The following is a 16,601-nucleotide window of genomic DNA, read 5'->3' on the forward strand; positions in this document are numbered from 1 at the left end:
CTCTCTCTCTCTCTCTCTCCCTCCCTCCCTCTCTCCCCCTCTCTCTCTCTTTCGCCTCTCTCTCTCCCCCTGGGCAAACCTCTCCCAGCCCTTAAAAAGGCACAGGCCGCCAACCCCGGATTGCCAGGTGGGCACTGCCCATAGGTCCACGCATATGCAAGCAGCTGACAATCATTGTGTGATAATAGCATGAGTCAGGCCTTCCAAGTTGATTATCACAGAGAGCTTTCGGGATTGCGGAGGGCAGGAGCCAGCGCCATCAGGTGCAGCTCCACGCAGCTCTCTATATCGCCATCAGGTGTGGCTCCACGCAGCTCTCTACAATCCATCTTGCTGACCCTCATGAGAGCTCTTTATCACCCAGTCATGTTAGAACGCCTTACTATCTCTTAAACTCCTTCCCCACTCCCATTCACTGTCCTCTTGGCAGCACCTACACTTTGGAGAGCACATTCAAATCATTTTACCCTCAGTGCTCAGGTCAGGAACCTCAATTTCTAGAAAAGCCATTTACTTAAAGTTCTTATCAGTAGAACTATTCTGTCAAGCTGAGGTTTTATCATTGTATTACAGAGAGGAAAGTTAGAATTATAAGATTATCAAGCATAAAATCATAAAAGTAACTCAAGAAGTTATGAAAACCTGGGGCAGGGGCAAAGGAATAGAGACAAGGTGGATGCTAATCACCACCATTCTGTACAGTGCTCAATTGAGCCAAATGTGTAGCATTTGGTAAAATAAAGCTTGCATTTCAGATCCTGCTGCCAGATTATTGGTACATATAAGCCAGTGTAAAAGTAACTAATATATTCAAAATTGTGCAAATCAAAATGCTTTGAGTCAAGACTGAAAGGGAAAACGTGCCTCATCCCACTTAAAGACTGTATTCACAAAAAAAATTTGACTCTCATTACATACATAATTGAGACTCTCTACTACGAAATAAATTATTGTAGATTATTAAATAATATAGTTTTAGAAAATTGCTAGGAAGCCTTGAAACAAATCTTTCATGTCTTATAACCACTTGTAGACTAACTTCATCTGACTTGTACATTTAAAAAGTGCACTATACTATTTTTTCTGTTGTTGTCTTGGCACTCATGCCAAAGTTCTAGGCACAAGCAGCCACACCTGGATTTTCACATGTTGGAGGTGTAAATTTAGGTCCTCCTGCTTGTGCAGCAACCACTCTTGTACACTGAACCATCTCCCCAGCTGTTGTTAGTTTTATAGAGAATCAAGGATTTGAATATATCTTACCAAAGTTGTTTCAAAGATGTTCTCCAATATCAGTAAAATATAATAAACGAACTATTTTAGGATGTGTCATATATGCTTTAAAGAAAATCAAACACAACAAAAAATCAGGTACGAAATGTAGATCAAGTATTTAACATTGATTTGAAAAAGAAATAGCATTCAGTGAAGGTTTGTAGTTTTATTTATGTAGAAACTAGGTTGCTTTTTTTGCCTCTCCAAGATTACTTTATGTGAATCTTCAGTGATTTCTTTAGTATCTTAGTGTCCATATAGAATCAAATGGATATTGAGGGATATAAAGACTGAGCATAGTATTTTTATTTTTCTAGTAATGTTTTGAACTTAAAAGGATAATCATTCCCAAAGGAATAAAACAAAAGCTAATAGGTATGCTTTGTTTTTTGGAAGGGGATTTCAGTGCTAAGGATTGAATTTGGATTAAACATAGAATCTGACATGAGAGGCAAGAGCTATTTCCCCAGCCCTTTTATCTGTCTGTCTATCCATTTATTTTTGCTTTTTCAAGACAGGGTTTCTCTGTGAACCAGCCCTGGCTGTTCTGGAACTCACTCTGGCAAGCTGGCCTTAAACACAGAGATCTGCCTGCCTCTGCTTCCCAAGTGCTGAGATTAAAGGCATGTGCCGCCGCCACCACCTGACTACCTTTAATTTGAAAAAAAAAATTTTTTTTACTACTTTATTTTATGCTTGTGAGTGTTTTCCCTGCATGTATGTCTATGAACCATGACAGGCAATGTCAATAAAAGTTATTGGATCCTTTGGAACTGGAGTTAAAGTTAGGAACACTATATGGGTACTGAAAACCAAACCCTCATCCTCCAAGAAGAGTAGCAAGTGCTCTTAATCACTGAAACTTCTCTCCAGTCTTCTCTTTTTTCTTTATTGATTTTTATTGAGCTCTACATTTTTCTCTGCTCCCCTCCTTGCCTCTCCTCTCCCCTTCAATCTCCCCCAAAGTCCCCATGCTGCCAATTTACTCAGGAGACCTTGACTTTTTCTACTCCCCATATAGATTAGATCTGTGTATGTCTCTCTTAGTGTACTCATTGTTGTCTGGGATTATGATTTGTAGGCTGGTTTTCTTTGCTTTATGTTTAAAAACCACTTATGAGTGAGTACATGTGATATTTGTCTTTCTGGATCTGGGTTACCTCACTCAAAAAGATGTTTTCTACCTCCATCCATTTTCTGAAAAATTCAAGATGACTTTTTCTGCTGTGTAGTACTCCATTGTGTAAATGTACCACATTTTCCTTATCCATTCTTTTGTTGAGGAGCATTTAGGTTGTTTCCAGGTTCTGGTATGACAAACAAAGCTGCTATGAACATAGTTGAGCACATGTCCTTGTGGCACAATTGAGCATCCTTTGGATATATACCCGAAAATGGTATTGCTGGGTCTTGAGAACAGTTGTTTCCTAATTTTCTGAGAAATCACCACACTGACATGCAAAGGGGCTGTACCAGCTTGCATTCCCATGAGCAATGCAGAAGTGTTCCCTTTCACCCACAACCTCTCCAGCATTAGTTGTCATCAATGTTTTTGATCTTGGCCATTCTTACGGGTATAAGACAGAATCTCAGAGTTGTTTTGATTTGCATTTCTCTGATGACTAAGGATGTTGAGGATTTCCTTAAATATCTTTCAGCCATTATAGATTCCTCTGTTGAGAGTTCTCTGTTTAGGTCTGTACTCCATTTTTTTTTTATTGGATTATTTGTTCTTTTGATGACTAATTTCTTGAGTCCTTGTATATTTTGAAGATCAGACTTCTGTCTGATGTGGGGTTAGTGAAGTTTTTTCCCCATTCTGTAGGCTGCTGTTTTGTCTTGTTGACCATTTCCTTTGCTTTACAGAAGCTTTTCAGTTTCAGGAGGTCCCATTTATTAATTGTTTCTCTCAGTGTCTTTGCCGCTGGGATTCTATTTAGGAATTGGTCTCCTGTGCTAATGCGTTCAAGTGTACTTGCAATTTTCTCTTTTATTAGGTTCTGTGTGGCTGGCTTTATGTTGAGGTCTTTGATCCATTTGGACTTGAGTTTTGTGCATGGTGATAGATATGGGTCTGTTTTCATCCTTCTACATGTCAATATCCAGTTATGCCAGCACCATTTGTTAAATATGCTTTCTTTTTTCCATTTGATAATTTTTGCTTCTTTATCAAAGATCAGGTGTTCGAAGGTGTGTGAATTAGTGTCTGGGTCTTCTATTTGGTTTCATTGGTCCTTCTGTCTGTTCTTATACCAATACCAGGCTGCTTTCAGGACTGTAGCTCTGTACTAGAGTTTGAAGTCAGGGATTGTGATGCCTCCAGAAGTTCTTTTATTCAATACCAGGCTGCTTTCAGGACTGTAGCTCTGTACTAGAGTTTGAAGTCAGGGATTGTGATGCCTCCAGAAGTTTTTTTATTGTACAGGATTCTTTTGACTATAATGGGTTTTTTACTTTTCCATATGAAGTTGAGTACCGTTCTTTTGAGGTCTGTGAAGAATTTTGCTGGAATTTTGATGGGCATTGAATCTGTAGATTGCTTTTGGTAAGATTGCCATTTTACTATGTTAATTCTGCCTACGCAAAAGCATGGGAGATCTTTCCACTTTTTGGTATCTTCTTCAATTTCTTTCTTTAAAGTTCTCATCATACAAGTCTTCCCCTTGTTTGGTTAGAGTTACTCCAAGATATTTCATGCTATTTGTGGCTATTGTGAAGGGTGTTGATTCTCAGCCCTTTTATATCTGTGTACAGGAGGGCTACTGTTTTTTTTTTTTAAATATTTATTTATTTATTTATTTATTTATTTATTATGTATACAATATTCTGTCTGTGTGTATGCCAGCAGACCAGAAGAGGGCGCCAGACCCCATTACAGATGGTTGCCAGATGGTTGTGAGCCACCATGTGGTTGCTGGGAATTGAACTCAGGACCTCTGGAAGAGCAGACAATGCTCTTAACCGCTGAGCCATCTCTCCAGCCCCGCTACTGGTTTTTTTTTTTTTTTTTTTGTTAATCTTGTTTCTTGCTACATTACTGAAGTGTTTATGAGTTGTAGAAGTTCCTTGGTAGAATTTTTGGGATCGCTTATATAAACTGTCATATCATCAGCAAGTAGTGATAGTTTGACTACTTCTTTTCCTATTTGTATCCCCTTGATCTCCTTCTGGTGTCTTATTGCTCTAGCTAGGACTTCAAGAACTATATTGAATAGATATGGAGAGAATGGACAACCTTGTCTTGTTCCTGATTTCAGTGGGATCGCTTTGAGTTTCTCTCCATTTAGTTTGATGTTGGTTGTTGGATTGCTTTATATTGCCTTTATTGTGTTTAGGTATGTTCCTAGTATCCCTGCTCTCTCCAAGACCTTTATCATGAAGGGATTTTTTTTTTGGGGGGGGGGGTGTTTCGAGACAGGGTTTCTCTGTGGCTTTGGAGCCTGTCCTGGAACTAGCTCTGTAGACCAGGCTGGTCTCAAACTCACAGAGATCCGCCTGCCTGCCTCTGCCTCCCGAGTGCTGGGATTAAAGGCGTGCGCCACCATCGCCCCGCGGGATGTTGTATTTTCTTGAAAGCTTTTTTGGTATCTAATGAAATGATCATGTGGTTTTTATTTTTCAGTTTGTTTATATGGTGGATTACGTTGACAGATTTTTGTATGTTGAGCCATCCCTGCATCTTTGGAATGAAGCCGACTTGGTCTTGGTGGATAATGGTCCTGATATGTTCTTGATTCAATTTGCTAGTTAGTTGCTAGCTAGTATTTTATTTAGTATTTTTGCATCAATGTTCATGAGTGAGATTGTTCTGTAATTCACTTTCTTAGTAATATCTCTCTGTGGTTTGGGTATCAGGGTAGTTGTAGTGTCATAAAATGAGTTTGGCAGTGTTCCTTCTGTTTCTATTGTGTGCAATAATTTGAGTATTGGTAGTAGTAGTTCTTCTTTGAAAATCTTGTAGAATTTTGAGCTGAAACCATCTGGTCCTGGGCTTTTTTTGGTTGGGATACTTTTGATGACTGTTTCTATTTCTTCAGCAGTTATAGGTCTGTTTAATTTCCTTCTCTGGTCCTGATTTCATTTTGGTAATTGATATTTATCGAGAAAGTTGTCCATTTCCTTTAAGTTTTCCAATTTTGTGGAGTACAGGTTTTCGAAACATGACCTGATGATTTTCTGTATTTCCTCCTTGTCTGTTGTTATGTCCCCCTTTTCATTTCTGACTTTGTTAATTTGGATATTCTCTCTCTGCCTTTTGGTTAGTTTGGATAAAAGTTTGTCCATTTTGCTGATTTTCTCGAAGAACCAACTCTTTGTATTATTTTCTTTGTTTCTGTTTTATTAATTTTAACTCTCAATTTTATTATTTCCTGCTGTCTAGTTCTTGTAGGTGAGTTTGCTCCTTTTTGTTCTAATGTTTTTTTCAAATGTTTTGTTAATTCACTAGTGTGGAATTTTTTTTCCAGCTTTTTTATGTAGGCATTTGGTGTTATGAACTTTCCTCTTAACACTGCTTTCATTGTGTCCCATTAATTTGGGTATGTTGTGTACTTACTTTCATTGAATTTTAGGAAGTCTTTAATTTCTCCCTTTATTTCTTTTTTGACCTGTTGATGATTTAGGTGAGCATTGTTAAATTTCCATGTGTTTGTGGACTTTCTGGAGTCAGTACTGCTGTTGACTTCTAGCTTTAAACCATGGTGATCTGATAAGATACATGGGGTTATTCCAATTTTTTTTTTAATCTGTTGAGATTTGTTTTGTTACCTAGTATGTGGTCAGTTTTTGAGAACGTTCCATGAGGTGCTGAGAAGGCTTATTTTATATTTGGATGGGTTCTATAGTTATCGGTGAAGTCCATTTGAGTCTTAACATCTGTTAGTTTTCTCATTTCTCTGTTCATTTTTTGTCTGACTGACCTGTCCAGTGGTGAGAGGGGAGTGTTGAAGTCTCCCACTATTAGTGTGTGGGGTTTAATGTATGATTTAAGCTTTAGAAGTGTTTCTTTTACATATGAGGGTGCCCTTGTATTTGGGGCATAGATGATCTGTATTGAGATTTCCTCTTGATGATTTTTCCTGTGACTAATATCAAATGTCCTGCCTTGTCTCTTTTGATTGATTTTAGTTGAAGTCTGTTTTGTTAGATACTAGGATAGTTACATCCGCTTGTTTCTTAGGTCCATTTGATTGGAATATTTTTTTCCCAACCATTTATTCTTAGACAGTGTATGTGTTTGAGGTTGAGATGTGTTGTCTGCAGAAGGATGGATTCTGTTTTCGTATCCAATCTGTTAGCCTGTGCCTTTTTATATGTGAGTTGAGTCCATTTATATTAAGGAATAATAATGACCAGTGATTGCTATATTCTGTATTTAGTTTTCATTGTTGATGATGTTTATTTGTGCATTTTTTCTTTCTTTGGGATGCTGCTATGAGACCATCAATTGTCTTTGTTTTTGTTGATGTAGCCAACTTCCTTGGGTTAGAGTTTTCCTTCTAGTATTTTGTTTAGGGCTTCTCCGGCCTTTTTAAAACTTTGAGACATGCTGATCAGAGGTGGCTCAGGCCTTTAATCCCAGTACTCAGGAGGGCAGAGGCAGGCAGATCTCTTGAGTTTAAGGCCAACCTGGTCTTCAGAGTGAGTTCCAGGATAGCCAGGGCTACATAGAGAGAAACCCTGTCAGGTAGGAAGGGGTCAGGACAATGACACATACTTTTAACATGTTCTAACTGAGTTTCCCAGGCAAGATTTAAATTTTCAATATTCTGCCTTGGCCTTCTGAGTATCTGGGATTACAAATCTGGCTTTAGCTACTGTTCTTGACTTGGAGATCCCATTTCAGATCCTGTGTCTTTTGCTAGTACTGAGAACACTTTACCCTTAGTGTAAATGGACCTTAGTTGATATTTTGTATAAAAATGATTACTAATGTCCAGTTTTTTTCTCCTCTTATTATTCTGACTGTTAGTTCCTCAAAATTACCGTTTGAATCTACATAATGAACAAATTTTCACATATGGGACTAGAGAGATAACTCAGCAGTATGTATTATTCTTCCAGAAGACCCAGTATGTCTGTGATTCACAACTCCCTCTCTGGCCTCCGTGAACACCTGCACATGTGTGTATTCATGCATACTGAAACACACATATATGTCTGTACATATATAATGCATATTTATAATTAAAATCAAATAAACCTTTAAAAATCTTAGTCTTTTATTTCTGGTCATAATTTAGTCTTTTATATTTTGAATCCAATAGATCGTGCATTCAGTATACAATATAGTATTACTGGGGCTGGAGAGATGGCTCAGAGGTTAAGGACACTGACTGTTCTTCCAGGGGTTCTGAGTTCAATTCCCAGCAACCACATGGTGGCTCACAACCATCTAAAATGAGATCTGGTGCCCTCTTCTGGCATGCAGGCATACATGGCAGCAGAACACTGTATTGTATATGCAATAAATAAAATCTTTATAAAAAAATATAGTATTACTTAGGTCTGAGTTCTTTTTTCTCTCTTTCCTTCTTTTTTATTTTTCTTTTAACATAGGGTTTCTCTGTGTAGCCCTTGCTGTTCTAGCACTCACTGTATAGACCAGACTGGCCTCAATTCAGAGATCTCAGAGATCTGCCTTCTCTTCCTCTTGAGTACTAGGATTAAAGGCATGCCAGCATTGCCCAGATCTGAGTTCTTTTCTACAGTAGGTTTATTTTAAAATTGTACTGGTTCAGTCACCAAGACTGAAGATTGGTGTGATCACCAGTGATCACACACAGGAGTTCCTGAAGGAATGACATATACACAGGAAGACAGAAGGAGACTATAGGAATCATAATTTATAGTTAGAAGTACAGAAAAGACAACTTGGAACTTGTGACTAGTGTCTGAATTGGGGGCAGTATTAAGTAACTGAGCCCTCTACTGTGTCATTTAATACTACCTCCCAAGTAAGGAGTGTTAGTACTGAATTTGAATTGAAGATCATCCAAACAAATCCACAGCAGGACTGATAGCTTGTATCCTGATGGTAATAGGAAATCTAAATGTGACACATTGGTCACAGACATGGGACATACTATATTTATTTGTTCTTTTATCCTTATTGAAAAGGCGAATATCCCAATTTTTAAAAAAAAAAAAGGCCAATGATGAATAGACACACCTCCATAGAAAGTACACAGTGGTTGATAAGCACATAAAGACATGTGGAACATGATTAGCCATTAGGGAAATATTAATCAGAACCACAACTGAGATGCCATTTGCTACACACTGGGATGAAGTTGATGGAGTTGTGGGTTTTTTTTTTTTTTTTTTTTTTTTGGTTTGTCTTGGATTTTGCTTTTTTAGGCAGGGTCTCATTGTGTCGCCCTAGATGGCCTGTAACTTACTATTATAGACTAGGAACACCTTGAACTCAGAGATCTGTTTCCTGAGTTTGGGATTAAAGGCATGTGCCACATGTGCTTGACGGAGATGATTAACAAATGATGTCAAGACTTTCTAGATATTGGAGCCCTTGTTCACTCTGCTAAGAAGTCACTGTAGAAGACAGGTTGGTAGTTCAAGTCTAAATATGAGTTGCTATATTTATTACCATATTGTTTCATTCCTAAGAATATACCTTCTAAAAAATAATAAACAAGTTCACATAAAGATTCTCTCCTTCCCCCCTTCTCTCTATCTCTGTTTTTGGTGTTGTTGTTTTTTAAGACAGAGTGTTTTTCTCTGTGTATCTCTGACTGTCCTGGAACTAGCTCTATAGACCAGGCTGGCTTCGAACTCACAGAGATCCTTCTGTCCCTGCTCTTGGGTGCTGGGATTAAACGCATGCACCACCACCACCTGACAAGATTTTCTTTGTGGAAATTAATGTTCTTGTCATTATTACTAGTAATAGACAAAAAATGTAAGCAATTCAAATTTCCATCAACTGAGTGAATAAAAAATGTGATATATCCCTACAGGGAATATTATTAATCAGTAAAGTGGAATGCTAATAATTCTATGGTATAAACAAACCCCGAAGATATGTAAGCAAAGCAGGCAAATCCATAGAGATGGTGTGTTTATTTATTTTGGTAGGGCTAGGAATAATGGAAGTAAGGAAGATAGTTTAAGACAGTGGTTCTCAGCCTTCCTAATGTTGTGATCCTTTAATGCAGTTCATTGTGTTGTGGTAACCCCCAGCCATAACATTATCTAATTGCTACTTTATAATTATAATTTTTGCGGTTAATGAATTATAATGTAAATATCTGATATATAGAATATCTGATGTGCAACCCTTTTGGGGATCATAACCCACAGCTGAGAACTGCTGGCTCAAGAGAAAAGCTTCTCAGGTATAAGGATAAGGTGTTGTAAGATTGATTGTGAAGATACATATATAACTGAGAATACCACGTAGCACTGAATTCAGTATGTTTGCAAAGAGCATTTCGAGAAAGCATTTTTAAAAAGAAATGTTACCAAACTTTTTAATCCAGAAATTAGTGCAAAAGAAAGGGCCACCTCTAAAACTCATGTATACTTCCTATTATAGCTTTTATTTCTTTTTTTAAAATTGTATGTATGCCTACATTTATGGAGGACAAAGAACAGCTTTGGGTACCATCGTTAGGAATGTCATCCTCTTTTGCGACAGCTTCCTTCATTAGCCAGGGGATCACTAATTAGGCTAAACTGTAGACTGGCTGGCCAAGAAGCTTTAGGGTTCCTTTGTCTCCACTTCCCCAATATTAGGGTTACTCTCACACACATTACCATACTGAAATCAGACTTACTCATGCTTACAAAGTAAGCACTTTACAACTGAGACATGTTCCTAGCACTTTTTGAGATCTGTCCCAAGTCCTGTTTATATCTTCTGGGGGAATCACTTTCAGTTCCAGCAAATAAAAGTTAACATTCAACTATAATAGCTCTTTACAAATACAGTGCTTTTTAAACAGTAATTTTGCAACTCTAAATTGAGCAAGTCAGTCAATAGTGTTTTTAGTAGCCCAAGTGATCATTGGTATTCTTAAGCTATAAAGTATTTTTAATTAAGGCTATATCTTTTTTTTTTCAGAAATGAAGTTTCTGCACACTTAATAGGCTACAGTAAAGTATAGAAATGCCATTGTTGTTGCTTTTGTTGTTGTTACTTTATTTTTGTTTTACTTTTTGAGACAGAGTCTCTGTATAGCCCTGGTGTCTTAGAACTCACTAAATAGTCCAGACTGGCCTTAAACTCACAGAGACCCACTTGCTGCTGAGAGCTAGGATTAAAAGAGTGTGTCACATTTATAGTAATGTTATATTTTTGTTTATGGCAGTGTTGAGTTGCTTTTAATGAGTTTGATGTACACACACACACACAGCCAGCCTCTTAAATCTCTTGCTCATTTTTTTTAGTTTCTTTTTGATTTGCAGCAGCTTTTCATATTCTGAATGAGCCCCCTTTGAGCTGTAGGTGTTATAAATTCTATTTTTACATTACAGATTGCCTTAATTCTTTGTGGTGTCATTGAACATGAGATACTAATTTTAACTTAGTCCAGGTTACAATTTCAGTTACAGTTAATGCCTTTGTAGTAATTCCTTTGTTGTCTTGTTAGCAAAGCCATCCCATCCGCCGTGTATGTTGCAATGCAGAAACCACTTACTTGTTTGAAACAGGATTTCATTATTCTAGAGCTCACCAATTAGGCTAGTGTGACTGGCCAGTGAGTCCCAGGGATCTTATGTTTTTGCTTTCCAGATGCTGACATTGCAAGTACTTGCTGCTGTACCCGTATCTTTTAGAAATGTGTATGTGTTGAGAGGAGAACAGTATACACATGGAAATTGCTTGCTTGGCACATGGAAATCTGGGGACAACCTTGAGTGTGAGCCCCTGAGAGCTTCCCACTTTTTCTTTGAGACAGGATCTCTCATTGATTGACAGACTAAGCAATTCCGTAGGGACCCTCTTGCCTGTATCCCTCAGCACTTAGATTGCAAGCACATGCTACCCTCTTTTATTTAGTGCCTGGATGGGTGTTTACCTGTACACAGAGGCTGTCAGTCCTCAGGAGCTTTCCACCTTTTGTTTGAGATGAGGTCTCTGGATGACCTGAATCTTGTCATGTAGGCCAGGCTACCTAGTCCAGGAACCAGGGATCTGCCTGTCTCTGCCTCCCATCTCACCATTGCTGTGTTCTGGGGATCGAACTCAGATCCTCATGCGTAGTAAGCACTTTGCCAAATGAGCAGTCTCCCTAACTCATGAAATCTTTAATAACTTGAGTCAAAGATAATATTCTGTATTTATGAGAACTTTTAAAATTTTGCTCATTACATTTAAAAGCTCTGCAACATACTCAAGATTAAAATTTGCATATAACAGAGTAGACAGGAAGAATTGTCTTTGAGAAGATTGTTATGTGTAAGTGTATATGTGTATGCTCACGTTTATGTGGAATACCATTTCTCTCTCAAATCTCAAATTTTGGGTTTAATATAGTGATATTTTATTTGTGTTTTAATAAATAAATCTTGCCTGACAATCAGAGTGCAGAGCTCGCCATACTAGTGAGCCATACAGGCTAGGCAATGGTGGCACACACCTTTAATCTTAGCAGCCACACTAGTTAGCCATAGAGCCTGGATGGTGGTGCAGGCTCTTAATCCCAGCACTATAGAAGAATATAAGGCAGAATGAGGCAGGAACTCGCTCTCTTTCCAATCTGAAGATTTCACAGAGGTAAGAGCTCTTTAGTGACTTGGCTGCTTTGCTTTTCAGATCTTCAGCTTGAACCCCAATATCTGTCTCTGGGTTTTTATTACTTGTGCTACACTTTAATTTGAAGGTTTTAGATGTTACTTCATTAAACATAATTTCTGTCTTTCCTTCTGTATTTTGTTGTGGGTTGTTTGATATAGAGTTGCCATGTAGTAAGGATGGCTTTTCCTCATCCCCTGCCTCTCTATCCTCCTAAGTGCTAGGACTATAGGCATGCACCAACAACTCCGCTTCTTTTCCTTCTTGAACTCCCATAATGCAGTGTTTATTCTCCTGTGACCTACAACACACCCTCACCTGTCTCTCCCTTTCCGTCTCAATTTAAATTTTAAGCACAGTATTTCAATGTGTAGATGTCCAACTCGTAATCTTTTCTGATGTGTTTAAAGTATGACTATTGCTAAGCATTTCAGTATAACAATATATTTACCAGGGATTTCCCTAAATTAAGCTTGAGGTTTTTCATTAATAATGTGCATCTCAGTAATAGGAATATTTTCCTTGCACTGTACCCACAGTGCATTTTAATTTCTTTAAGTGGCATGAAAAATTAAGCCTTTAAATGAGCATCGTAAGCTAGGCCTGGTGGCATATGCCAATAATCTTATCACCTTGGAAACAGAGTTATGATGATCTTGAGTATGAGCCTCCATATATTACATAAGAGTTCTAGGCTAGCCTGTGGTACAGATGAGACCCTCTTGGGCAAAGCTAGTCTTAGAATAAACTCCTGAGATTTTAATGATTACTAAGGCCCAAAGCCTAGTGCTTCAGTTGTCTCCTCTTCAGTTCTCTAACACTCTTCGAATATTTTATAGCTTTCCTTTATTAAATTTTAAAAATAATATTTAGCCTGTTGATCATAGACATATTTGATTTTTTTTGTTCCTAATTTGTCAATTTAAATAGAGCACATATACATAAATTACAAACACATTTTACTCTTGGTATACACAGACCCCATTGTGTGTAGATTTGTTAGTAGAAGACTGTATGAGTCAAAGTACCTCATGTACAAAAAAATAATTATTCATTTTATCTAGGAAACCAAGAATATTGGTTAGTCATGTGAGTTAAATAAAACTTGATGAAGAGCCTCTCGTGTCACATTAAGTAGCCATTTAGGGGACATCAAATCTAATAAGGTCTGTGGTTTTTTTCTTTCATTATTAATTCTCTCCTTTTATTTGATTTACATAAAGGGGTATTATGCTCATATGAGTCATAGCTTCATAGTATTCCAAGCGTTGAGTCATAGAATTCCAAGCATCTCTTAGACACAGATGACTCACTTTCTGTGTCATCGTTCTTTCTGTCATGTTTATTCATTGCATTAGAGATGTTTTTCTTTTTTACTGGGTCTATCATATCTTTACATTAGTAGAATTTCTTATTTAATAAGTTGCACCAAAATGTCTTAAATTAGTATTCAGCTTTCAGTAAATCTTTATCTTTCAATGTTTGTTAGCTATTCTGTGTTAGCTTTTCAACAACTGTTTGGTGCGTGATTTCTCTCAGTCTATTCCGTTTCTTGGGATGAAAATTAAAATAACAAAACTGATGTACTAGCTTCTAACTCTGGTCATAGAGGTTAGGACTCTTAGCTTACTAACTAAATTAACATTATAATACTAATTTCCCATATAGTATTTTTATATGGTATTGCTAACCGCCCCCCACCCAATTTGTTGTTCTTTCTTAAAGTAATTTAGAGATTCTCAAACTGGGAACTTACAACAAAACCAAGTAAATTCATTATATTTTAAAATCTTGAGGCTGAGGAGATAGCTCAGTGGGTATGCTGGACAGGTATGAGGACCAGAGTTCTAGCAGCCACATAAAAGCTGGATGTGGTGGTACAATCTTATAATATCAGCACCAGGAAGGCACAGTCCTGGAGATCACTGGGCACCTAGACAAGCCTAAGGAGCAAGCCCCAGGTCCCAGTGATTGATCCTGTCTAAACAAAGTAGACAGCTCTTGAGAAATGACTTCTGAGGTTGACATCTGACTTCCTCATGTACCCTTGTATTCATACATATAATCCACCACCCTCCCAAAAAACTGTGAAGACTGGGGATTATTTTACTTTATACAAGCTTATTTTTTCAAGTAGTCTAGAAGTTAGAGTTCCAAGATGGTGGCTCAGTTCTTAGGAAATCATTTAGAATCTTGTTTGACAGCCTGTGATCCTGATATATATCTGCATGTTCAAAGCTGACTTGGTTTCACATCTTCCTGTTAGCCTGTGGGAAGTGATAAAACACTCCAATTGTAAGCTAGTTTTTGTTTTGTTTTCATTGGTTTTTTTTTAAGACAATATCTTACTATATAGCTTAAATTGATTTGGAACTCCATAATGTAGCCCATGGAAGTTAATTATGATATTTCTGCCTCAGCCTTCCAAATACTGCTATTAGGCTTGCTTACTCACCCAATTTGACAGTTACCTTTTAAAATGAAGGTGATCAGAAAGTTTTGTGAGTTGATTTCACTCCTCTATTTTGGTCTACACTAATTATAAATAACATATCTTTAGGTAATCTAAGGATGTAACCTCATCATACAGTAGATAACAAGCTACAGTTTGCCCCCCCCCCCCCACGGGGTATCTTAGGGTTTCTATAGCTTTGAAGAAACACCATGATCATTGCAACTCTTGTTACAAAGGAAAACATTTAATTGGGGTGGTTTAGGTTTAGTCCATTATCATTATGTCATTATGATGGGACATGGCGGCATGCAGGCAGACATGGTGCTGAGAATTCTACATCTTGATCCAAAGACAATAGGAAGTGAACTGGAACGCTGAGTGTAGCTTGAACATATATGAGATCTCAAAGCCCAACCCCACGGTGACTTAAAACTCCAACAAGGCCATACCTTCTAATAGTGCCATTCCCTATGAGCTTACAGGGGGGCAGTTACATTCAAACTATCACACAAGGTTTCTCTGTGTCGCCCTGGCTATCCTGGAACTCACTCTGTAGACCAGACTTACCTCTAACTCATAGAGATCCTCCTGCCTCTGCCTCCTGAGTGCATCAGTTAAAGGCGTGTGCAACCACAGCCTGGCACAACTTGCTTTCTATAGACAACAAATAGAACATGGTGGAAAAAAACTTAATCTGTTAACAAAAACTCTCATTAACAGTACTAAATGTAAATCTCAAAATAGTTACCTCTAACTGAGTGTTTTTTAAAATACAACAATATCAGTTATATTCCAATGTAATTTTGTATTAACTTTGTTAATTAAAAGTCCCTTAATGTGACATTACTTTGTACCTTGCTTGATCAATTGGAGTACACTTGCTTTGGAGGAAGAGAATTATAAAGCTGTACATTAAATGTAGCTTCCCTTTCTGGAGGAAGATTTAGGGAAAAATGGATTTTAGGTATTAAAACAGACATGTATGTATTTTGAGTATGAAAGTAGAAACCAATAGAAACAGTAAGATTAACCTTGTTATAGTGTTAAAGGATAATTCTAACTTCACAAAGTCATTTCTGTGTCCTATGAGTACAACTATTTAAAGTTTGTATTTAAAGTGTTAAGCTTTTAAAATTGTGGAACTGTTTTGGCAAAAGAAAAGTGGTAAAAAGTGAAAAAAAAAAGATTTGCTCAAGCCAGATATAGTGGCTTTAATCCCAACATTTGGGGGCAGAACAGGTGGTTATCTTTGAGTTTGAGGCCAACCTGTTTGACATAGTGAGACTGTCTTGAAAAAGCATATATATGTATGAACATACTGTTTCCTCATCTGTGTTTTTTAAAGTTTTATTTATTCTTTTATGGACTTTATATAGGATGAATATCTTTATCTAAAATTCTTGGGATCAGAGTATGTGAGATTTCAGATTTTGAAAAATATTTTGGGTGTATGTGTGTGTATGTATGGGGGAATTGTTTTGAGGATGAGATTCAAGTTTAATCATGAGACTTGTCATCTCAAGGTGCCTTATACACATCAGCTGAGAATATATGCATAATATCTTTTAGAATTTTACATGTGAAACAAAATTTCTTCAATGTTAATTTTCCATTTGTGGTGTCATGTTAATCCTCAAAACCTTTTGGAATTTGGTTCATTGCAGATTTTCAAATAGGACCGAACCATTCAACTCATGCCATGTTTTTATAGCTATAGCCAACTACATTTGTAAAGGCTTTTTCTTATCTTAGCAGTCGAAACATCCTATATCTTGTTATTGAGAATTGTGGAGTAGAGTTGTAGAAATAATAATTTGGTAGTTACTAATGCTTCATTTCATTTAAACTATATCTTAAAAGTGCTATTTCATCTTTTCACAGGACAGCGAGAAGAGAACTCCTTTACACGCTGCTGCCTATCTTGGAGATGCAGAAATCATTGAACTGCTTATTTTATCTGGTACGACAACTCCTCTGATGAGTTCATTTTGTTTGGTTTTGTCATAATTAGTATTTCTCAAGCCTGGCTGCCTACTGAATATATAACCTGTTTTTTAATATTGGTTTCATAAGTTGAAACCAATTTGATCATTCTACAGATTCTGATCATATAAC

General features: G+C 37.2%; 1 protein-coding gene across 3 annotated transcripts in view; it reads left to right on the forward strand.

Annotated features, from left to right (window-relative positions):
- Nucleotides 1–16,601, forward strand: part of Ankrd28 (ankyrin repeat domain 28) — a 141,146-nt gene that overhangs the window by 64,165 nt on the left and 60,380 nt on the right. For all 3 annotated transcript variants that reach the window (XM_050138015.1, XM_050138016.1, XM_050138014.1), the window contains exon 3: nucleotides 16,368–16,446. In XM_050138015.1, coding sequence (XP_049993972.1) covers nucleotides 16,368–16,446 — 79 coding nt within the window. The remainder of the gene's footprint in view (nucleotides 1–16,367; nucleotides 16,447–16,601) is intronic.

Source organism: Alexandromys fortis, unplaced genomic scaffold, assembly GCF_014885135.2.
Source record: "Alexandromys fortis isolate MF-2015 unplaced genomic scaffold, M_Fortis_MF-2015_v1.1 scaffold_14, whole genome shotgun sequence".
Classification (NCBI taxonomy): Eukaryota; Metazoa; Chordata; class Mammalia; order Rodentia; family Cricetidae; genus Alexandromys; species Alexandromys fortis.